This window comes from Mobula birostris, chromosome 31 (assembly GCF_030028105.1).
Source record: "Mobula birostris isolate sMobBir1 chromosome 31, sMobBir1.hap1, whole genome shotgun sequence".
Classification (NCBI taxonomy): Eukaryota; Metazoa; Chordata; class Chondrichthyes; order Myliobatiformes; family Myliobatidae; genus Mobula; species Mobula birostris.
This window is the reverse complement of record NC_092400.1, coordinates 23913627-23938421: the sequence shown is the minus strand read 5'-3', so window position 1 is coordinate 23938421 and position 24795 is coordinate 23913627. Positions and strand designations below refer to the sequence as shown.

Here is a 24795-nt window from a genome sequence, read left to right as displayed (position 1 = left end):
GGAGGGAACTGAAGCACCCAGAGGGAACCCATGCGTTCCACGGGGAGGATGTACAGGCTCCTTACAGATGGCGCCAGAATAGAACTCCAAACTCTGACGCACTGCGGTCACATTAAAAACATTTCTGCTTCTGAATGTTGATGTATACAAGAAAACTAAGTTAAATGAACTAGCGATAAAAATTATGTTCATGAAAGTATTTGCAAATTGTTAAAGAAATCCTTTAATTTGAAGGGTTGTCTGGTTGCAGAACAAATTTCGCAATGGGTCATACAGCTTAAAGCTGATTAATCAGTAACCTTGTTTTCCTATTTGGAATGCCCATGTTGCTGGCTCAGCAGAAAATAAACAGTTTTTTTTTCTTTTTCAGGAAACCTTCTTCCACACTCACCATGACTGATTCTAAATATTTCACAACCACCAAGAAAGGTAGCTATTTTTCTTTTTTTAATTGTGGCAACTGTAAAATTGTTGAAGAACTGTGAGTAAACTGACAACTTTTCAACTTGCTGTATTTGTTGCAAAAATCAATGTGATTTTCAAATGAGTGAATTATAATTCTTTGTGTTGTCCTACCTTCTAAATATCCAAATTCCATTTTCTCTTGTCCCCTTTTGTTTGGAATGCTTCTCGCACTTAAGTACAGGTACTTTTACTCATGGAAACTTGCTTCCCCTTACAGCACTGGTGCTTAGGGCAGTGATGAAGGTCCTCCATCTCTGGTAGTGTTCAGGGCTTCTTTCATCATGTCAGTAGCTTCCTCTTGGTTTCTACCACTGACAGTTATGCAAGTCCTGGGTGGAGACTCAGGAATACCATCGCACCCAGTGGTAGAAAGATTCTTTATTTCTATTTCTGGAACAATTTTGTTTCACCTGTCAGGGTTGTTTATCCCTGAGCTGGACCAGTGGGCCACTCTTAGTCTGGCCTCTACCCTTTGGCCTGTTTGATATGGGTGACCTTACCAAGAACCAAAGCATAATGCCCTGACTCCAGCCAACATAGCTCTCTGGGCCACTGAGGCACACAAGCCTCCACACCATGATAAGGATGTGGTCCTGTTGAAGGAAAAAAATTGCGTGTTATCCTTGCGCAGGGGTCATGCTAATCATCTCTTGTGTCGCTCCAATTTTAGTACTATACTTCTAATGTGAGCTCATGGAAAGGAGTGATAAAGTTTTATGCTTTCTTCCACTATCAGCTTCTGACTTCTTAAGTTCATAACTATTGAAATGGATTATCAGCCCTATAAGCCTGTTCTGCTGGTGATTTAGATAATGGCTATTCTGCTTTATTTCCAAGTTACTTATGCTTGCTAAATTCTCTATAACACCTTAGCAAAAATCCGTATTGACAAAAAATCTTCAGAGTGAGATCATTCTACATTTTCAGTGGCCTTCATGTTCATTTGTGCTTCCTGATTTCACTGATATGACTTAAGCTCACATTTTAAAATTGTCTCCATATTTTGGACTTTACATCAGAGGAAATATTTTCTCTGAATGCATTATATTGATTTCCTTTTTAAATTTAAACACCTTGGTCAGGTTCCCTTTTAACTGAGCACAAGAGAACATTTCAAGTTTATGCACCTCATATCTAGATAACAAGCTTGCTCAGCCATTGGATTAAAAAGTCACTTTGGTGATCCAAGTGTTTGTGATTGCCAAATTTTTTGGAAAATTTGCAAGTCTTTGCTTTTGGTAGATAAACATAATGTTGAGAATGAAAATCATTATTAGAATGAGTTAGCCATTGATTCATTTAAAAGGTAATTGCTGGGCATTTTTTAAAACTATTAATCAATTGTAACATCTTAGAGTCTGTGTTGAGCATTCACATTTGTAATCTTTGGAAGAAAAGCTACACTTTTTAAAGAAGTTAAAGACCAGTATCATACTCAGTACTTCAAATGCAACCAACCAAAGTTTTGTACAGCTCTAATGTAACTTCCTTACTCCTATGCTCAGTGCCCCTGATCAATGAAGCATCCCATATGCCTTCTTTACCACTCTGACAACTTTCAGGGAGCTGTGGACTCGGACTTGGGGATCCCTCTGTACATCAGTGCTGTGTGTCAGTACAGTTTTGCCATTGGCTGTATATGTTCCCCTTACATTTGGCCTCCCAAGCTACCTCACCTGTCATTTTTCCATCTGTATCCGTACCTGATTTATATTGTACTGCATCCATCGGCAACCTTCTTTCCTGTCGACACCTCCAACGATCTGAGTGGTTTGCAAAAGTATCCATCACCATTTGATTTTAATCTGACATGAATTATTCAACACGTTCCTTAGGTTTAAGTTCTCATCTCTAATCTATCTTTGACCTTATGTCTATGCCCTTTTGTTTTTGACCATCCCACCATGGCAAGTTTATCTTGCCAACACTTTATCCTGAAAAGAGTATTCATTCTAGCTAATAATACAAAAAGATTTAAGTGAAATTTTGTAAATCTAAAAGGTTGGAGAAAGTTATTTTGATGTTGCATGTGCCTATGGGCTGCGAGCGATGTGTTTGTGATGGCAACGTTAGATTTGTATCTGGAAGCATCAATCTCATTTTTGTAAAAAAAAAGTCATTTTCTCCTCTTTTGACAATAGTCCGTGATTTTAAAGTCAAACATTTGAATGAGTGTTAGTTTTGGTATTGAATGCTGCAACATAGTTTGCATAAGAATTTAATCCCAGTAGTTCCAAATTGAAGCCTTCTGAATACATCTGACCAGTTTCTGCAAATCTCATTTTCTGATGTATAAAGTGCTTTTAATTAAAGACCATTTTAATATGACAACTGATAAAATTATATTTAACGGAGGTGAATTCTATTAATGCAAACGAGGAATTCTGCAGATGCTGGAAATTCAAGCAACACATCAAAGTTGCTGGTGTATTAAAATGTTTTTAGGCAGTGTGTATCCAGTTATAAATATAAATCTTGCATTTTGTAAACATGAAGATGAGGTCCAGTGTTAATTCCTGCAAGCTGTTTGCGTAAACAATGAAAACTTGTATTTAGACAATGTTCTAAAGGGCTTTACAGCTAATACTACTTTGGAAGGGTGGACACAGTCGAAGTGATGGAAATGTGGCAGCCCCATTGATTTTTTTGAATTAGTGGTTGAAGTATAAGTACTTGTCACGAGATCTTTATTACTTTTCTTTGGTCTTATACATATGTCTTGGAGAGAATACCGACTTATTTGCTATCATTTGAATACTGGCACCTTTTCTGTTAGTATTCCACTGACGTGGCTGTCTTTAATCTCTCAAGCTTTTGATTTAATTACTAATTGCATATCAGTTTAATTACTATAACTTATTGCATATCAGTATTGAATTCTGTTTTCATGGGGATTGGTATAGTATTTTTCAGGTTCCCTTTCCCACAAAATAATCTTCTAATATCTATCTCACAAGTTTATTTATCGTTTTAGCATTGCAATGAAAGGTTAGCGAGATGGTGTCGGAATGATGGGGAGTGATCTACGGATTGTCCTGGTGCTGTGGTTTTTGTATGGTCTGCCTCCTAGTACAGCTTTGTGTATTGTAGTACAGCTCTGATTCACAGTGTCAGCTCTTGATTGGCTGACGGGTACAAAGATGATATACCTGTTGGCCTGTTTCTTCATAGTGACGGTTTCTGTTTGCTGTTTCTTTCCTCCTTGACTGCTGACAACTTTTCTGCTGTTTTTCTGATGCTAGTCTCGCGAGGATCAATGGTCAAAGTAAGTTCATTATTGAAGTACCTATACATCACCATATAGTATCCTGAGATTCATTTTTTTGTGAGGCATTCACAGTAAATGCAAAGAAACACAAAATCAATGAAAGTGCACACGAACAAATACGTATCAACAATCAGTGTGTAAACGGCAGCAAACTGTGCAAATACAAAAGAAAAGTAGTAATAATATTCACAATAAATAAATAAGCAATAAATATCGAACATGAGTTGTAGAGCCGTTAAAAGTGAGTCCATAAGTTGTCCATAGATGGTGGAATCAGTTCATTGTAGGGGTGAGTGAAGTTATCCACCCTGATTCAGGAGCTTGATGGTTGAGGGGTAATAACCGTTCCTGAACCTGGTGGTGTGGGACTTGAGGCTCCTACTCCACCTCTTCGGCAGCAGCAAGAAGAGAGCATGGCCTGGATGGTGGGGGGTCCTTGATGATGGGTGCTGCTTTCCTTTGAGGGCACTCCTTGTAAATGTGCTGAGTGATGGGGAGGATTTTACCTGTGATGCAATGGGCTGCGTCCACTACTTTCCTGTTCAAGGTCTTTGATGTTCCCATACCAGGCCGTGATGCAACCCATCAGTATACTCTGCGCTGCTCAGCTATAGAAATTTGTCAGAATTTTAGATGATTTGCCAGATCTGCAAAACTACAAAGAAAGTAGAGGTGATGCTGTGCCTTCTCTGTAATAGCACATGTGTGCTGGACTGAGGACAGATCCTCTGAAATGCTAGTATGGAGGAATTTAAAGTTGCTAACTCTTTTCAACTCTGCAGGAGGAGGAAACCTGAGGTCCATGAGCCAGCCCTCATCAGGAGATCAGTCAATAATCAGCTTTTTGGTTTTGCTGACATTGAAAATTTTTTGTTGTGGCACCATTCGGCCAGAGTTTCAGGTTTCCTCCTGTATGCTTATTCGTCACCACCTTTGATTCGGCAATGACAGAAGTGTTGTCATCAAACTTAAATACAGCATTGGAGCTGTGCTTAACCACACAGTCATAAGTGTAAAGCAAGTAGCTAAGCACACAGCCCTGTGCTGATGGAGATTGTGGAGGAGATGTTGTTGCCAATCCCAAATAACTGAGATCTACAAGGGAGGAAATTGAGCATCCAGTTGCACAAGAAGATTTTGAGGCCAGTGTCTCGGAGCATATTGACGTGTTTTGATGGATGATAGTTTGGAATACAGAGCTGTAGTCAATGAAGGATGGTCAAGCTATTGGTGTTTTTAAGTTGGATCTAGTTTTATAATTTGGTTTTATAAAGTGGGTGGCATGGTGGCTTAGTGGTTAACACAATGCTTTACAGTGCCAGCGACCCAAGTTCAATTCCTGTCACTGTCTGTAAGGAGATTGTACATTCTCCCTGTCACTGTGTGTGTTTCCTCTCACAGTCCAGAGACGTACTGGTTGTTAGGTTAATTGGTCGTTGTAAATTACCCCATGATTAGACTAGGATTAAGTCAAGGGTTGCTTGTTGACACAGTTCGGGGGTTTGGGGGGGGTTAAGAGCTTATTCCACATTGCATCTCAATAAATAAAATAATTAATCTTACAGTTGTTATTCAACACCAGACTCTTTTATTTTCTGTGGGCATAGATTTCCCATTTCAGCAAAACTTTACTGGATATTGGCTTTGCTTTTCATCTTCTCAATATGAGTTTTACAAGAGAGTACAGTCTACGTTTACCCAGTCATGAGAGGAATGATATGCATGGCCTTGAGTCTTTCGAACTGCTGATCCTATCACCTTTCACCGAGTATGCCCAACAATACTGCTAGAATGGATCTAGGTGACCATTCAATTCAGCTGCTCTGCTGTGACCGTTTTCAGTTTCAGTGTGTGTTGACTGGAGATAAGGTTACTCCTTGTATGTGGCACTTTTTCCATTGTAAAATGCTTAAATACTTGCTGAGATATGATGAAGTGTCCAACTTGATTATTTTTTGAGTTTCCTTAAAACTGTTAGTTACATTCCATTAAATTGTCAGGGGTTTGCTTGCCAAATTATTTTCATGACTCAGCTACGGTTATATTTCCTAAAGTACTTAGGCTAATCAACATCTTCACTTACCAGATGTTTAGAATATTAAGGAATATTAATAAAATTGCAATTGTAAAGTTAACTTTTACATAATTAGATTGTTGGGTTTAACTGTAGTGCACGTATTGCTATTAAATTTGCAAATTCCAGTTCTGTCACTGTTTATTTTCCCATGCTTTACTGTTACTTGGTTATGAACTACGGCAACATTAATCCCTTCAATAGTCTCTACCTTATGGCTATGTTTGCAATTTATATGCAAGCACTTTTATAAAAAAGTGCTTTTTATGCTCTAGGCCTACAAGTGTTTTATTTTCTAAGAATGCAACCACCACTTCTAATGGGAAATCAAAATCTACCTAAGTGTGGAATTTTCGTGGTGGATCATAACAGGCAATTAATCATTTTTGGCTAAGAGGACATAAAATATACTAATTGGCTAACAGTAACGCTCCAAGTAGAAGCAAGCAAACATTCTAATTGATGTTAAACACTAATGTTATAAATAACTCTGGTGTAATGATTTTTTGTGAACTACTGATTGGAATTATAAAATGGAAAACGGATAGTTGGCTGGCACCGTTTCATTTTAATCGTGGTATATTTTTTTCTTGAAATTGTTTAAATGGGTTGGCACAGACTAGATGGGCTGAAGGGCCTGCTTCTGTGCTGTATTTTTCTATTACTTTGAATTAAATGGTGCCATGTTTTATCAACTATAGGAGAAATCTTTGAACTGAAAGCAGAACTCAACAGTGACAAGAAGGAGAAAAAGAAAGAAGCAGTGAAGAAAGTGATTGCGTCAATGACCGTTGGCAAAGATGTCAGGTAGTACAATATGACTTATAAGAAATCAGCATTACAAAATTGGGCAGGAGAATGTGGATATGTTTTGAAATTTTGCAGTTAGGGAAAATTTCTAACAGTTCTTATAAGAGTGTTAACTGAATATTTTGCAGTTTTAAAGCTTTTAAGCACTGCTACCTAAGCACTAAAGTTATTCAGAATTGCAGGAATCCTCCTAAAACTTTATACCTAGCTGTAACATCTTGTTATGTGCGTGTTTTGTTATATTGTATGTGCTCTTTCGAGTTTTGTGAACACATACCAATCAAAATGGTAACTATAGTTCATGACTATTTGTGAAATTTACTCATAAAAGGTTTTTCCCCCGTGCTGTAGAGTTTGTGGTTTCTTTCAGAGTGGTGGCAAAATTTTCAAGTCACCTTTTATATCAGCGACTGGTGATGAGTTTGGGAGATTCTTTCTTAATGCACTGGGTGTTTAACTGCAGATAGATGGGGTAGTAGAGTTAGCAATGTATTCAGGAAAATAAATAGCAATAGGTAATGGAGGGAGAAAGTGCTGGATTATTGTCTGTAGGCATTCGTTTGCTTTTGTTGGCTAACTGGCTTGTAATACGTTTATTCCTTATCGTTTCTTTTATCAGGTACTATTTGTATTTCTGCATCTATATAAACGGATTAGGTAACTTTTCCACTGGGACTAACTCATTTTTTTTAAGTACTTCCTCTTCATTTTTTCATATCCAGTTTTTCTAATCTTTTATTGTGTTATTAGCAGCATATTCCTGACATGGACAGTACGCATTTAATAATTCAGAAAAATCCTTTACTCAGAGTACTCCTTTAGTTTGTAATTGACCTCATCCTCCACTGAATATACTTTTATTATGTGTCTAAGATCTTTAGGTTTCTTTTTAAATTATTCTGAAGAAAATTGCAACATTCTATAGAACTATGTCTGATTAAAATAGCCCTCCATTATCTATCTATCAGTCCCTCTTGGAACTTGTACGTGTTAATTATATTATCCCTTGGTCTAATGAATATTACAGAGTGCATCCCAGTCGTAATTTCACATATACTGAAAAAGCAGTTTTTGCGATATTTTGTGTAGACATCAAAAATATGGTACTGATTATTTTTGATACTAAAAGTATGTTCAGCTCTGGAAAGTATGGAAAACCTTTGTGTACATTGCTTCCCTCTGCATTGTGACAAAATGCTTTAAATCCAATAAACTTAAAGTGAATAACTCTTGCCAATCAAAGAAAAAGATTGCCGTCTCAAATTAGATAAGTAAGCATAGAAACATAGAAAATAGGTGCAGGAGTAGGCCTTTTGGCCCTTCGAGCCTGCACCGCCATTCATTGCGATCATGGCTGATCATCCAACTCAGAACCTTATACCTGTCTTCTCTCCACACCCCCGATCCCTTTAGCCACAAGGGCCATATCTAACTCCCTCTTAAATATAGCCAATGAACTGGCCTCAACTGTTTCCTGTGGCAGAGAATTCCACGGATTCATCACTCATATTTTGAAGGCCCTGAAGTTCTCTGTTATTCTTTACTCATTAAGATCCATGACTGTTAAGTTAGTATAAAAATGCATTCAGTGCAATCTAACGTGACCTTAAACATTTTTCAAAAATGATCAAATATGTTTACCTTATCATATTTCATATGATATAACCTTTCATTGAGCAAGAATTAAATGCTTCTTCCATACTAACAAATGACAGGAAAATTGTTTTCATTTGATGGATCTGAATTCAGGGAGAAAAAAATGAAGTAATTTAAATATGCACCTTGAACTTTGGACTGAAATTTATTGGAACGTGTTCCAGTTTTGCACTGGATTACTTAGTATTAGTGCCACCAAATTTGGAGATCATGTGGGATAAAAAATATCTGAACTTGTTGGCCACTCTTTGCTGATTCCTGACTGACTGTCATTAGACTTCTTCATAGAGTCTGTTTGCAAAGTGCAAATTAGCTACTGTTCACTAGTAGTTAGGCTGGGAAATCTGCCCTGGAAGCCCGAGCCCTATGAGAGCTGACGCAAGGGAGGAATGTGTTTACTTATATAGAGTGCTGGGAAATAATTGCAATGGATCCAGATAAGCATTAGATGGCTTACAACATTTTGAATTAATACAATGTGCTTAAATGTTCTTAATTTGTTTTACCTTTTTGGTTTTTAAATTTGCAATGATCTTAGTTTTATTTGTCTTGTGATTTTGTTTTTTTTTAATATATTTCTAGAAAGATTAGTAAGTTGCCTAAACCGGGGGTTATGGTTTAGTCAGCTATCAGTTTATGATACAAAGACCAGACTGATGGAACAGCCCATACCTACATTTTGGAGACTGGCTGGATGGATTTGCCAGCTTCCTTGAGTTGCGGGCATCTTCTGCAGCCCAGAATATTGGTTTGCAGCTGCTTTTCCAACTTGTGAACTGCTAAGGTTATGAACTGTTCACAGGAGCGAACCTTGCTTTAACCTAGGGAGAATTGTGGGTAGGGTGGATTCTTGTCTAATCATGTCACTGTATAGAGCACCTTTTGCATTGCACCTTCATATTTTGGGTGAGGTGATTTCAGATAACAGTTTGACCATTTAGGTCAATAACCTTACTGTTGCTTAAGCCATTAAGTACATTTAGATTTCTGATGTATAGACATTTTTCAGATGATTGCATAAGGAACATTCTTGAAGTGTAGTCATATGAATGTAGATACATTGCAAGAATATATAGATTAGATTTTTATAAATCATTAAGTTCACTTTTTTAAAACTTTGTCTTTTATTTTGTTCAATGTAGTGCCCTCTTTCCTGATGTTGTAAACTGTATGCAGACAGACAATTTGGAGTTGAAGAAGCTGGTGTACCTCTATCTAATGAACTACGCAAAGAGCCAACCAGATATGGCAATTATGGCTGTCAACACTTTTGTTAAGGTATGTACTTTGATAGAGTGTTAGATAATTTTTTATCGATGTATAAAATTCTTTTTGGGCCCGAAAGGTAAACAGTCTGGTGGATTGAGTGTTGAAGAAGGGTCTTAGCCTGAAACATTAAGTGTTTACTGTTTTCCATAGATGATGCCTGAACCTCCAGTGTGTATTACTTTAGATTTCCAGCATCTACAGATTTGTTTGTAAACAATCTGGTTACTGTTTGAAAAGAGATCTCAAAAGTAAAAGGGCAATCAATTATTTTTCCAGATTCCATCTATCATGTCTGCCTGTTTGTTTAACCTGGCTGAAAAGTCTCCTCTTTCTCCCTCGCCAAACAGGTTGCAACACAGAATTGACAGCAACATGTCCCACCTAACCACGGTGTGCTTCAAAAATGAAGTGACCTCGTGTAAAATTTATTTAGGCAATTGAAAAATGTGCAATTGTTCAAGGTTGCCCCCCCCCCCAAAATATCATGCATTTTGCAGTGCAAGTTGAATAAAATTCTACCCCTGCTTGCTAGTATGAAAGTGAAAAATGCATTGCTTCTAAAGATTGAGGGGAGCTTGACGGGCAAAACACCATTACAATGGTGCTGAATCTTTTGACATTTACCTGGGTATCCACTGGATGTCGTGGGGTGTGGTGATTGCACCAGTATCTCTGCTACCAACTGTTCATGCATTGTTGTTCGGATTCTCCGTAAGGTCCTGCACGCTAATGGAGATTTCTCAGCTAGCTGCTTTTGCCAAGTAATTCTGGTTGAAGTTGGTACACTACACTTTTCCAGCTCTATGCAAGTGATTAACAAGCTCCTGGGGCTTTGCAGAGAATTGGGACTGTGATGAATAAGTCGACGGAAGTGGAGCCAAGTTGACTGTGTTGTCGGGAAAAGAGCTAGAAGGGAACGGCTTCCAGAAGGCACAGCTATGATACTTGTTAGTCCAGCTCCACGAGGCAGTGATATGGGAGGGTGTGGGTTGTGGTAAATAAAATAACTTGTCCTGACTTGTAACGAGGAGAAAACAATCCAGTGATCTATGTAAAATGTGTGCTCTGTCTATGTGAACAATCAGACACCTATGTGAATACTGAATAGACTCTTGATTTATTTTCTCCAGTGTCATTATGTTATGGCACAACATTGTGCAATTCTGTAAGGTTATTTGGATTGCAGAAATCCAAAAGTGCTGCTTCACAAGAAAAAATCTTCCTGAAGCAAATGTCAAGTTAAATATTAGATGAAAGTAGATGTCAATTAGTTCAAATATGTTAGTGTTTTAACATGACTATGCATTAATTTTCTATACTAATGATTTCCTGAATTTATTTTTCTTCATGTTCTGCATTTACTAGGTGCTTTTAGAAAATAAATTTAGATGTGGAAGTCGTGATTATGCATAATCATGTCCTTCATACATTGTGTTCCATGGGCTTTTCATTGAATTAGTTATTTGGATTCATTTTTCTTGCTGCCTGTGGCATTTAGTAATAACTCTTAGAAAGACTGTATTTCTTTTTAAACTGGTACCCATCAACTCTCTTCACCCAGTTATGTTGCTTTTACAGAGTCATTGTGAATTTAGCATGTAAGAAGTCAAATGAATACTTGGTTATTCTTTCATTTCACACCTTAATGGCTTTGTAAAAATAGTCCTTTCAATGGCACAAAGTCTGCAGATGGTGGAAATACAAAGCAACGCATACATGCTGTAAGAACTCAGCAGACCAAGCAGCATCCATGGAAATGAATAATCGTTGAGCAGTCCTGAAGAAAGGCCTCGGCCTGAAATGTCGACTGTTTATTTATTTCCACATAGGTGCTGCCTTGACCTGTTGAGTTCCTCCAGCATTTTGTGTGTATGTTTAGTTGTTTCCTTCTCTTGTCCCTGGCCTTCTGAAAGCAGTGGAAGTGGATGTTAATTTTGTACTGTTCCCCTCTACTTGCATATATTCCAAATGTTCTCCTCACCCAAATATATTAATGTCAAAAAGATTTGTTGAATCACAGCTGGTAGTGGGGACTTTGTCAAATTTATCATCTCATCTCAATTGAAACAAAATAACAATGCAGACAGGATTTCTGGGATGTTAGAGGTCAAGGCAGTTCGATAAATGTATGCATTTTCAAAGTTGTCTTTGGAAATGTTTAATTCTCCTCCCAGTCATCTTGTGTTGAACTGTCTCTTTTCTTTATTAAAAAAGTGATAGTGGTCTTTGTTTAACTTCAGGACTGTGAAGATCCCAATCCACTTATCAGAGCGCTGGCCGTGAGAACAATGGGCTGCATCCGTGTGGATAAAATTACTGAGTATTTGTGTGAGCCCCTGCGAAAATGTCTAAAGGATGAAGACCCTTATGTACGAAAAACTGCTGCGGTCTGTGTAGCCAAGCTACATGACATCAATGCACAGCTGGTAGAAGATCAGGGATTTCTGGACACTCTAAAGGATCTGATATCTGACTCCAATCCAATGGTAAATAAAGTGTTAATATTACTCCTGACATTTGTTATTGTGGATATGAAGATAGATTAAAACTGGTAAAGCTGGAAAAACATTGCAGGACAATGTGACCAGTAGTTGAACGAGTTAGAACTTTCAACTTACATATGCCAATATTTTGCGAAAGAGACTATTTGCACTCCATTAGAATGGAGAATATTAATTTGTAGAAAAGAAAAAAGTTCATGACTTAGTTCATGTTCTGTGATGAAAGGTTCAGCCAAAAATGTTAAGATTTTATTCCTGTCTTTACAAATGCAAGATTGTTTGCAGCATTTTATTTTTATTCCCCAGATTTGTAGCACTGGGGCTTTTTGTTGGGTTTTTTTTTGCGTTGTGCTTGATTTGGGTCTATTCTGTTCAATTGATCATCTAGCTTGGCAGATTTTCTTTCATATCACCCCTTCAGCTGGTGGACTAGTAATTTGATTCTAATCCAATTCAATCCAATTTATTACCTCGTCTTGAATGCTGAGCAACTGAACCCTTCTTGACCAGATGTCAATCGATGTCAACTTATTTGCCATTGCAGTATATGAAAATTCATTGCTCATTTTATTGTCTATTAGTTGATGGCATTAAGAGAAAGATATGGTGTATCACAAATCTAGTATATATATTTGTAAACTGATATTTAAAATTAAGCACTGAGAAGATCTTGCATAGTTCCATATTCCTTGTGGTACTGTTTGAAATATCAGGAATCGCACTTATTGAGCTGGAACTCGACAAAATTTGGTCTGGCAATAATGGTGTTGTTGAGGAAATGCTGCATTATCAAAAATAATTCCCTTTGGAAGATGAATTGTCGCCCTACAGGCCTTTAGGAGCATGCAAAAACATCCTTTGCATTATTCAAAGGGTAGACTCTGCCATGAGTATAGTTATTTATTTGTTACTTGTTTGGTTCTGTTTCTCATACAATGGCTCACATGTGAAGAGTCATAGAAAGTACAGCACAGAAACAGGCCTTTCGGCCCATCTCGTCCGTGCCAAACTATTTGAGGTGCCTAATCCCATTGACCTGCACTGGAGCCATATCCCTCCTTACGCCTACCGTCCATTTATCTATCCAAACTTCTCTTCAATGTTATAAAGTCATAGAAAAAAAGTTTTAACAGAATTTTGCCTGCTTAATCACCAAACACTGGGAATATTCAGCGATCATTACCAGGCACTACTTGTGAAGAATGAAACAATTGAAAATATTTCCTGCAGGCTGGTGACATTTCATTAATATTTTCCTTTTGGAATGTTTTCCTAATTTAGCTGGAGTTCGGAAAAAATTTATTGGTTTCAAAACGGTGCTGAGGCTTTATACTAATGAGGCTGTTCATATTGCATGGATGACAAATGGGTGATATTTCTGTTATTCAGATTGGGATAGAAACTGGATGGATAGTTAGTATTTCAATTCTTGAGATAGGTATCATGTCAGATAAATTATGCTAACTAAGTCACCCATCTTTTCAATATTGTCTTTCCAGATTTGAGTGTTGAAAGATGAGTCTTAGTATATGTGGATACGTGGGATGGCATATTGATATTTTAGGTAATAATAGGCAGTTAAATTCCAGTTTGATGTAATTGTTTTACATATATAGTCATAGAGTAATTCAGCACAGATTCAGGCGTTTCAGCCAACTGGTCTATACTTACCACAACATCCTCCCTGGTAATCGGAGTTGCCCACATTTGGCCCATAAAACCTCCAAGCCCTTCCCCTCCATGTACCTATCCAAATGTTTCTTAAATGTGCAATTCCTTCACCTCAGCCACTTCCTTTGGCAGCTCATCCCAGGTACTCACTGCCCTCTGTTTCTTTAAAAGAGAACCTCTTTTAAAAGAGATCCGAGCGTTTTATAAATCTTTCCCCACTAATCTTGTATCTGTGCCTTCTAGTTTTAGACTCCCCAACCCTGGGGAGAAACATATGACCGTCCACCTAATCCGTGCCCCTCATGATTTTATAAACTTTAACAACGTCACCTTTACACTCCAAGGAATAAAGATCCGGTGTGTCCAACCTCTCCCAATAACTTAGTGAGCATCCTTGTAAATCACTTCTGCACCCTCTCTAGCTTGACCTCTGATTAGATATGAGACAAAAGTACTTGTGCAGCCCTGAAATCTTCCAGTTTACAATAGGGCATTGATTTTTGCTTTTAATGAAAAACTATGAAATGCTTGATTTTGTAAACAGTTCAATGCATTTTTGTTTTCTGTATTGTATGTTACAGTAAGATGAATTGAACACAGTCACCTTGCCGTATGCTGATGCAACTTGGCTTCAGTTTTTGCCAATTGATACCATCTGTGTTTATGCATCATCTAAGCTGTCAGTCATATAGCAGATATTAATTTCATTATTTAGTTTGGTAAACCTGAAATATAACTATGTACTTTATATATAAAATGAATAAATCTAATTTTAAAAAGCATTAACAATTTAAATACAAAACTTGTTTAAGTGCAAATTTACATTAATGTACTGAAAAGTGAGGTATTCTTTCATCTAGATATTTTAGAAAGTGCTGAAGTTTTGACCTTCATGGTTATGTACAAATCATACACATTTAAGTACATGCCTCTCATTTGCTTGCTCTTCAAGAGTGGCACAAAGCTATCCTTAGAAGTCATAGCAGAGACCTCAAATTGTATTTCTCGAAGTACCTTTATGATTAAAAGTTGCCCAAATGGAAACTGCTTCATTCTACTCCACATTCCTGTGATAGCTCAGCAGAGATCTGAAGCCTACATGTTGTGAACTGTAAATGTGCATTACATTGTGTCGCATGTTTGAAAATTTCATGAACTTTTAAATCAAGTATTGTTAAAAATCCAAAGCTTGCAAAGATGGGATTTAAAAAAAAATACCTTGCACAACAGATGTGTTAACATCGCCACAGATGATACTTAAACTGAAACATATGTTAGTGATATGATAGCATTATACAGTATCGTGAAACTGAGCAATTTGCTGTGGATAAACTATCTACCAACTTCATTATCCTGGGGTTCATTTCTGCAAGATAGTTGTATGAAACTAGATTTTATGCTTATTCTATTATGGTTAGTGGAGAATAAATTCACTTGCTGATAGCCAACTAGATTTTAAAAGGGGACTTGTATGAACAGAGATCCTCTATATGACTTTATTTTTGATCTGTTCTGCATGAACCTTAATTGCACATCCAAAATACATTAATTTTGCACTCTGTTTTGAAAATGTAAAGTTATTTTTCCTCATCCCCAAGAAGCTAAGAACAATATAAAAAGTTCAAGGTTAGATTATTTCAATTAGTGTTAATTCATTTTCAAATTTAAGTCTAAATTTAGCAGGCAAAGGTAGTCTTGGTTTAGTATTTGTACTCATGGGAACTTATTTTACTTGCTGCCTATTACAAATGTTTGTACATTTGTTGGCGTTTAGGGCAGTAGGTAAAGTCCTCCGTCTCTACGTACATTCCAGAAACTGGTTTTGGTCCTGGTGGTGTTTAAGGCTTGCTACATTGTGCCAGTAGTTTTCACTGTCGGCCATGCAAGTCCTGGGTGGAGAATTCCCATTGCACACAGATATAGAAGTATTCTTCATTTCTTTTTCCCAAACAGTTTTGTTTGACCAGTCAGGATTGTTAGCCCTGAGTTGAACTCCTGAACCTGGAGGACCGGTGGACTATTCTTAGTCTGGTCTCTACCCTTTGACCTGTTTGGCATGAGTGACCCTACCAGGAGCCAAAGCCCCTGACTCAAGCCAGTATAGCTCTCCGGGTCATCGAGGCACCCAAGCCTCCAAACCACGACAAGGTTGTGGTCTTCTTGGTGGTTAGCATGGGAAGTTAGAGTAAATACATGAGCTAAGGAGCAATCTGCATGAATGTATTGTTATATTACTTTCACTAGCTGGGATCCAAACGTGCAATAACACCAAACTGAGAATGTATTGTTATATTACTTTCACTAGCTGGGATCCAAATGTGCAATAACACCAAATTTCATGTAATTTAGTCTAGGATAGGGAAGCTTTCTTGGGCATTTGACAGTTGGCTTTTAATGATAGCAGAACCTTGAGAACGGTTAAAATGGCCTCCCATGATCTTCTAATGCCAGTTGTTGCTATTTCTTTGGTTCACTTATTTGAAGGTTATTCCAGTGGTTTTACATAGTTTTATTTTAGGCTGTCCTTGACAAGTGAAATTATGCAATAAATTTCTTAATAGTAGAGCAGCGGTTAGCACAACACCATTACAGCTCGAGACATCGGAGCTCAATTCCAACATCATCTGGATGGAGTCTTATGGAATCTGTAGTTTTTGACCGGGTGCACTGGTTTCCTCCCACGGTCTAAAGATGTACTGGTTAGTTGGTCATTGTAAATTGCCTGTGATTAGGCTAGGATTAGATTGGGAGTTGCTGGGCAGTGTCGCTCGAAGGGCAGGAAGGGCCTACTAGGTGCTGTATCTCAATAAGTAAACAGATAAGTTTGATGGCTTACATATATTTGTTATTTTGAAGTTGCTTAGTTCAGATTATTTGAATCATTTTTAGATTTAAATTCCTACTTCAAGTTATTTCTGTTATTTAATAAACAATATGAAACATTGGTGAGTTGAAAGAAAAATTCTTTACTGGCAGCTCAAGACATTTTGAGAATTTCAGCATACACAACCTGAAAATGCAGTATGAACAGTTCCTTAACTTTTCTAACTATAATCATAACATCTTTTAAGCTCTGGCTACTATTAAGACCTCAGCATGACTTTAACGATATATCTTTATTTTCTATTGTTTATGAGTAGCAGAAGTAGAATGGGAGGATGGGAGTAGAAAGGCTTGCTTGCACACCTGGTAAGCACTTAGCACAAATAGAGCATTTTTGGAGAAGCTTGTTCACTCTTCTGTTAGCATTCAGTAGCTTACTTTACTTGATATGCAAGGTTATGAAATACAAAAGAATGTTAAGATCTACAGTACAGTAGATGCAAAAATGTGTTGCAGGAAATTGAATGAAATGTTCTGCTTCTCCATAACAATGAATCAATCTTTCCTCTAGTAAAGGGGTCCCCAACCTCTATTATCCCTGGACCAATACCATTAAGCAAGGGGTCCATGGACCCCAGGCTGGGAACTGCTGTTCTAGTAGCTGATTTTTTTTGTAAGATCCAATCACCTGCAGGATTTCTTCCATTGATGGAAAGCAGCTTGAATGCTTGCCATTTTCTCGTCCAATATGGATCTTAAATGTTGAAAATAATGTTAACTTGCTGTTACTTAATCTGCACTTTTGACACAATTTGCTGCTGGAAGTTCACAATGAAAAACTTTGGGGTAATGTCAAAATATTTATTTTGCTGGTAGCTGTATGGGTGAAAGGTACATAAAAATCCACTTGGGTTTGTGTGCCTGATGCTTTGTGACCAGCTAACAATTCTCAAAAATTCACATAATTATGGTTCTATTTATGCAACAACTTAAGTGATCTAATAATTTATATATATTAGAGCTCATAAAGAGTTAATGATGGCTTAAATTAATAACTTACCCAAAAGAGTATGAAAAAGACTTGTTAATTTAAGCCATCATTAACTCTTTATGAGCTCTAATATATATAAATTATTAGATTACTTAAGTTGTTGCATAAATAAAATGTACAAGCGTTAGATAATGCAACACAGTAAGTTTTGTGACAGAATCAAATCTGTAGAGTTTTTGTGGTTTTTGTTTTAGTTGATCTTTCTTTATATTTGACTCAAATGAAAGTATGTCCTTAAATCTTTAAAGTAAAAAAATGACCTACCTTCACATAAATCAAAAAGAAACAGCATAAGTCCAATTTTTAATCTTTTCCCTATAAGTATCAAGAAACATCATGCATTCGAATTAAGCATTTTATATACACTGGGCTGAATGCTATGTTTGATTTCGGAGGCTAGGTTATAAGACATAGGAGCAGAATTAAGCTACTTGGACCTTCAAGTCTGCTCTGCCATTCCATCACGGCTGATTTATTATCCCTCTCAACTCCATTCTCCTGCCTTCTCGTTTGACGTACTTGCTGAACAAGAACCTATCATCCTCTGCTTTAAATATACCCAGTGACCTGCCTCCATAGCTGTCGGTGGCAATGAATTCTAACGATTCACCACCTTCTGGATAAACAAGTTCCTCTTCATCTCCATTCTAAAGAGACACCCTTCAATTCTGAGGATGTTCCCTCTAGGCCTAAATTACCCCACTGTAGGGAACATTCTTACGTCCTCCGCTTTATCTAGGCCTTTCAGTGTTCAATAGGTTTCAATGAGATGCCCCCTTATTCTGCTAAACTCCAGTGAGTACAGGCCCAGAGCCATCAAACACTCCTCATATGCTAACCTTTTCATTCCCGGGATTATTCTCGTAAGCTTCCACTGGACCGTCTCCAGTGCCAGCTCTTCCTTTCATAGATAAGGGGCCTAAAATTGTTCATAATACTTGCAGTGTAGTTAGCATTGGATGGGCTTATGCCTCTTGCTTGAAACCCACAGCTCTTCTATACTTCAGCAACTCCAAGAGCACAACTGAGCTAGCAGCTTGTGACAAGACCGTGGTCTGCCATTTGCAACCAGGCCTGTTAGTGGATACTGCGATTTAGCCCTGTACCTTCCAATGACTTTTTAACAGTTTATACTGTCAACTGCACTTTCATCTGTTTCTAAATGCCCAGAAGTAGATTTAAAATGTACTTCAAATTAAATAAATTTATTTAAGAGCAAATTTAACTAGTATCAGTTGATTAAAAGCAATTAAGCTAAAAAAAAAACACAAAATGAATCACTTACATTCAACTCAGATCAGTGACTTGGAGTTGCACTAGATTACGTGGCATTAAAGGCTAAGTACCTGATTTAAAAGTGAACACATCCCCTCAGGTCAGCACAACTAAACTTTGCCTCTGGATTCAACGCAGAGTACAGCAGTAGAACAGGTCAAACCTGCAAATCTGAGTTTGTAACTTTGTCCATGCTTCTGCATTGCATAGGAGAGTTGATCTGTGCAATGTTGGTACTGTGCGGTTTTCTCTGGATCTGCCAGCTGAAGAGGAGCATGATCTGAACCATTGATGCCAATATTTTAAGGTCATAACTGGTGTTTTCTTCCTTCATGTCAGAATGACTTCGGTATTCACGTTTACACATCCACTAGACCCATACTGTTTCTATTCCTGTGCAACACACACAAAATACTGGAGAAACTCAGCAAGTCAGGCAGCATTTATGGAGGGGAACAGCCAATGTTTCGGGCCGAGACCCTTCATAAGTACCAGGTACTTATTAAAGTGCCTATCTGAATATCCCTTTAAACCTAATGTTTATGTCTTACTAGGATATCTGTGGCAGCAAGTTCCATATGTCAACTCTCTCCGCACTGTAAAGAACTTCTCAAATTCCCTTTAAAATTTCCTCCTCTCACGTGAACCAAATTTAACCAATTTTTCAGGAGCACCATCAAGCGCCCTGACCAACTACATCACCGTCTGATACAGTAATTGCAAGGCATCTTGACTGCAAGTCCCTACAGAGGAATACAGGGCTTACTGAGAGAGAAATGGTGACTTTCTTCCACGCATTCGAGATATTTATTAGGAGCGCTGTGTACACAGGGCCCTTAGCATTTTCATTTATCCCTCCCATCCAGCCAACAATGTCTTTGGCCTCCTACCATCAGGCAGAAGACGCAGTAGCACTAGGTCAGGAAACAGCTTCTTTTCCCGGGCAGTAACACTGCTGGTCTCCCTGCCACCATGTACAAATCTCATCATATGCTCTCATCATATGAAGTACCAGTGGCATTATACTTCTAACTTGTATATGCTGCTTATTATTTGTTAATTTATTTATGGTTATATTACTTTGTGTTATGTGTGTGCTGTGCACCTTAGTCCAGAGGAATGCTGTTTCATTTGGCGATATACATGTGTACAGTTGAATGACAGTAAACGGAACTTGATCCTATTATCATTTTTATGCCCCTGCAATGTGAAAGATTGTGACTGCCTACCCTATCTGCCTATTACAATTTTTAAAACTGTATCAGATCCACCCAGCCTCCTTTGCTTGAGGGAAAAATAGCCAGTTGTCCTCTGATTCAAACAACACCATGGTGAATCTCCTCTGCTCTGTCAACTGACTTTACCCTAAATCTTTAATCTGCAGGTCGTTGCAAATGCTGTGGCTGCTCTGTCGGAGATTGCAGAATCTCATCCAAACAGCAACTTGTTAGACCTCAATTTTCAGACAATCAACAAGCTTTTAACAGCCTTAAATGAATGTACTGAATGGGGCCAGATATTTATCCTTGATTGCTTAGCCAATTATAGCCCAAAGGATGACCGAGAAGCTCAAAGGTAAAATAGTCAGAATCGATAATGTGAAATTTTTATTTAGCTAGGAAAACATTACTGACTACGAATGTTAATTTAATTTTAAGATTGTTATAAATGATTTTGTTTTTCTGTAACTTGTACTTGAATTAGTTTAAAGATGTATTTAATTTTGAATTTATTGATTTTGCAACAATCATCTTAATGTTGTACCTAATAATTGCATAAGTAAGTTATTTTAAATTTTGTAATAGTGTTGAAAACTTTTATTCCTTTATATCAAGATGATGCAGTATATGCCAGGAGTACATTCTGAGGTACAAAGTATATTAACAGTAATTTAATTAAAATGTTTTGCCCAATAGCATCTGTGAGCGTGTGACGCCACGTTTATCTCACGCCAACTCAGCTGTTGTCCTGTCGGCTGTTAAGGTTCTGATGAAATTCATGGAGATGCTTTCAAAGGACTTGGATTACTATGGCACTTTGTTGAAGAAACTGGCTCCCCCACTGGTAACACTGTTGTCTGCAGAACCAGAGCTCCAATATGTTGCCCTCCGGAATATCAACCTCATTGTACAGAAAAGGTATATTAAACTACATGATTGTATAATCCTGATGAAGGGTCTTGACCTGAAATGTTGACTGTTACTCTTCTCCATCAATGCTGCCTGATCTGGTGCGTTTCTCCAGCACTTTGTGTGTGTTGCTTGGATTTCCAGCATCTGTAGATTTTCTCTTGTTTGTGATTGTAGGTCTGGTAGAAAAAGTATATTTTTACAATAATGTTAAGCAGCAAGGAACATTAATTTTATATAAAGTGTCCTTGTCTCATGAAATATTTCTTATATTACCCTGTAATAATTTTTATGGGGTAATATAGCACGGAAACAGGCCCATCTGATTCAGGCTGACAATGATCCCAATTTAAGCTTGTCACATTTGCCTGCCTTTGACCCTTATCCCACTAAAACAGGGGTTCCCAACCTTTTTTTTATGCCTTGGATCAATGCCATTAAGCAAGGGATCCGTGGACCCCAGTTTTGGAACCCCTGCTCTAAACCCTTCCTACCCAATTACCTGTCTAATAACCCTTTGTTATTGTACTCACCTCAACCATATATTCTTCCATATATGTACCACCCTCGGTGTGGAGAAAAATTTACCATCAGCTTCCTGTTAAATCTTTTTCCTCGTACCTTAAACCTGGACTGTAGTTCTTTATTTCCTAATCCCAAGAAAATGACTGTGTATTCAACCTATCTTTTTCCTTCATAATTTTTATAAGATCGATGTTTAGTCTTCTACACTTCTGGAAACAGTCCTAACCTGTCCATTTTCTCTATGTAACAAAGTCACTGAAGTCCTGGCAAGATTCTCATAAACCCTTTCTCATTCTTTCTTATAGCAGGTTGACCATAACTGATACAACCTTTTCAAGTGCAGCCTCACCAACATTTTGTGCACTTTGTGTCTTGTGTTAGCATCCTGAATTCTTGATATTAGGGCTTATGGCAAAAGCATTTCACGTGGTATGGAACCACATGATAATCTGCCTACCATCCCAATATGTTCCAAAACAGAGATATTGTATTTATTTAATTAAATCCTTTCCTAGTTCCTTCATCTTTAACATTAGCTCCGAGGAATTAATTTGTCATACCTAATGTTGATTAGAGACTTTTCAATCAGCTGGCTCTGCTTCTGTGCTGACTCTTGTACCTGCTTCATGTGCTTACCTTGCCATCACCCTACCCATTAAAATGTTCCTTCAGTTTTATTTTTCTTTTTGTCTTTTCAAAATTCTGAGGTGCCTCTCTAGATTACATTGTGGCTTGCCATCTTTATACCAGTTCCACATGTAACTCACAAATAAATCTGACCTGCGCTTGTATAGGTTAATCTATAAATTTCATGAACATCTCCCTTCATCCTTCAATCTCTGATAAGAATTTGCATGCCGGGTACAAGTTTGGTAAATCTATCTGGAGGTTTATAATACATACTGGAAACACTCAGCAGTTCAGGCAGCATCTGTGGAATGAGAAAGAGTTCATGTGGAGGACTTTTAAAAGTGGGAAAGAGAAAGTGAGCTAATTTTAAGTTGTAGAAAGAGTTGGGGAAAGTTTGGATGGGACAAAGGGAATATTTGATGGGGTAAAACCAGGGTTGCTGGGGAGATGAGGTATGGATAAAATCATCATTTTGATCACTTAATGTGGGAAGTTATAGGGACCATGAATAAAGGAAAATGAAGGCTATGAGATAGAATAGTTAGAGATACAAGCAAAGCATAGTAAAGTGAATATTTGATTGTGGTTTTCAAAAGTATTAGTTTAAAAGAGTAAATTTACAATTTTACTTTTACTTCTATATTATGAGTTTCTCTTTAATTTTTTTAGGTCTGAGATTCTTAAGCATGAAATGAAGGTTTTCTTTGTAAAATACAATGATCCAATATATGTGAAACTGGAAAAACTGGATATTATGATTCGATTGGCTTCTCAAGCCAACATTGCACAGGTTAGTGACTAAATGGCACTAAGCTTAGGTTTGAATAAGGTTAACCTTTTTGGTACACCTTGAGTAACTGAGCTGTAACCAGTCTGTAAATGGAATAAAAAGTTTTCAAATTATGAAGTAATTACTTGTGTTTAAATGCTTGCTACAAAAAGATGGTTTTCAGACACATGAATGTTTGGTGTATAATTATTAGAAACTTTGCTGATGTATCCTCATTTGATTTGGATTAAAAAGGTTGATTGTTTCAAATACTGAATATCACTCAATGTTTTAGGAACAGTTTCTTCTCCACTATCAGATTTCTGAGTGGTCCATGAATACCACTCTGCAATTTTGTTCTTTTTTTTTTTTTGCAATATTTATTTATTTAAAATATATTCTTATTTCTAGTCATTTTACTGCTATATGTATGTCAGTGATGAACTTGATTCTGATACATCTAGTTATTGGAGATCAATAAATGTTAAAGCTACTGGGGACTGTTACTTCATCCCATTGGCCCTACGATTATCATTCCTAAAATATCCAGTGTGGGGTGATTATAAGTTATAGGCATATCTCGGTTTCTTAGTGAAGTTGCCTTGCAACAAATAGCTATTTTTGAGGGTTCTCTAATTACAAGGAGTAATTTCGACTCTATGAAGTCTGTATAGAATTAGAGCTAACACACTGCATATACGCAGATTTCCTAAAGCCTGGGAAGTCTGTCAGGATAAATTTAATAGGTACATTATTTGCTCCAATGCCATTTGCCAATACCTGAAATGAACAGAGAAAGATTGAATTAAAGATATATGATTGAATTGTATATTTCCCTGGGGGTACTGAGTTTATTTGATTGTAACTGACTAATCTTCCTTTTTTATTTTCTCATTGAAACTATTCGTATCCATTACAGTGTTAGCTTGAAGTATTTTTCCACCCTGTTAAAGTTTGCAGCTATGGAAATTTATTCAGAGTGTGCAATATTCAACTGAGAATGTCTGGAGCTTTATGTCTAGAATGGCATTAATTTTTAAACTATGCAGCATAAACCTGACACTTCCTCCTTGGATCCTGAATTAGCCATTATCGAGTACATTCCTTCAACAAAAGCAATGGAAAACTACAGGTTCCACGTGTTGTAAACCATAGTATTTCAATATATCTTTCTGTAACAGCTGGGTTTTATCAAATGAATTCTTGTTGGTCCTCAGCTTAATCTGTTTCATTATTTCTTCTTAGCAAAAGCAAAGCTTTATTTCAAAAGACTTCTATATGTTCTAGAGAATTTTAACTAAAATGTGAACACATGCTGCTTTTATCTGTTAAGAAAATCCATTTGTACGTGATAGACAATAGAAATGGAAGCAAATGTGCGGGTGAGGTTTAAAAAAAATGAAATATTAAGAACTAGTTAGCCTGTATACTTAAAAAAAAATAATATAACTGGGAGGCTATGATGACAGATGAGTTATATGATTGTCAATTAAACGTTATGAAATGCTGAGTGAAGCTATTTGGTCTTCCATCAAATGCAGTCTTGGAGGTAGTATCCCTTTTCAAAATGGACAAAATAAAATTTATGACTTCGGTCACAAAACAACGCAATTATCATCTAGTTTGCCAAACTGTAAATATTGCTGAATTTATACTGTGTCCAATTTCTAATCTGTTTATTTTGCTTCATCATCCCAACGTGAAGGTTTTGGCAGAACTGAAGGAGTATGCCACTGAAGTAGATGTTGACTTTGTACGAAAAGCTGTGCGTGCAATTGGACGATGTGCAATTAAAGTTGAGGTAAGAATTTAAATTATTGCTGGTACAGCAAGAAATTTTCAATCAAGTTTATAATCAAAATTTCACAGGATTACTGGC

General features: G+C 37.2%; 1 protein-coding gene, 1 long non-coding RNA gene and 1 pseudogene across 2 annotated transcripts in view; 1 reads left to right on the top strand and 2 right to left on the bottom strand.

The window, feature by feature from the left end:
* The window catches only part of ap1b1 (adaptor related protein complex 1 subunit beta 1), a 67508-nt gene that overhangs the window by 3988 nt on the left and 38725 nt on the right, over positions 1 to 24795 (top strand). Inside the window, exons 2-9 of the mRNA XM_072247759.1 lie at positions 371 to 429; positions 6509 to 6614; positions 9416 to 9551; positions 11783 to 12028; positions 20248 to 20438; positions 20780 to 21001; positions 22817 to 22937; positions 24622 to 24717. Coding sequence (XP_072103860.1) covers positions 393 to 429; positions 6509 to 6614; positions 9416 to 9551; positions 11783 to 12028; positions 20248 to 20438; positions 20780 to 21001; positions 22817 to 22937; positions 24622 to 24717 — 1155 coding nt within the window. The 5' untranslated portion in view covers positions 371 to 392. The remainder of the gene's footprint in view (positions 1 to 370; positions 430 to 6508; positions 6615 to 9415; positions 9552 to 11782; positions 12029 to 20247; positions 20439 to 20779; positions 21002 to 22816; positions 22938 to 24621; positions 24718 to 24795) is intronic.
* On the bottom strand, positions 1069 to 1153 carry LOC140191006 (U6 spliceosomal RNA; annotated as a pseudogene).
* Positions 20675 to 24795, bottom strand: part of LOC140190863 (uncharacterized) — a 96924-nt gene continuing 92803 nt past the window's right edge. The window contains exon 3 of the long non-coding RNA XR_011883698.1: positions 20675 to 21171. This is a non-coding gene — a long non-coding RNA (uncharacterized lncRNA). The remainder of the gene's footprint in view (positions 21172 to 24795) is intronic.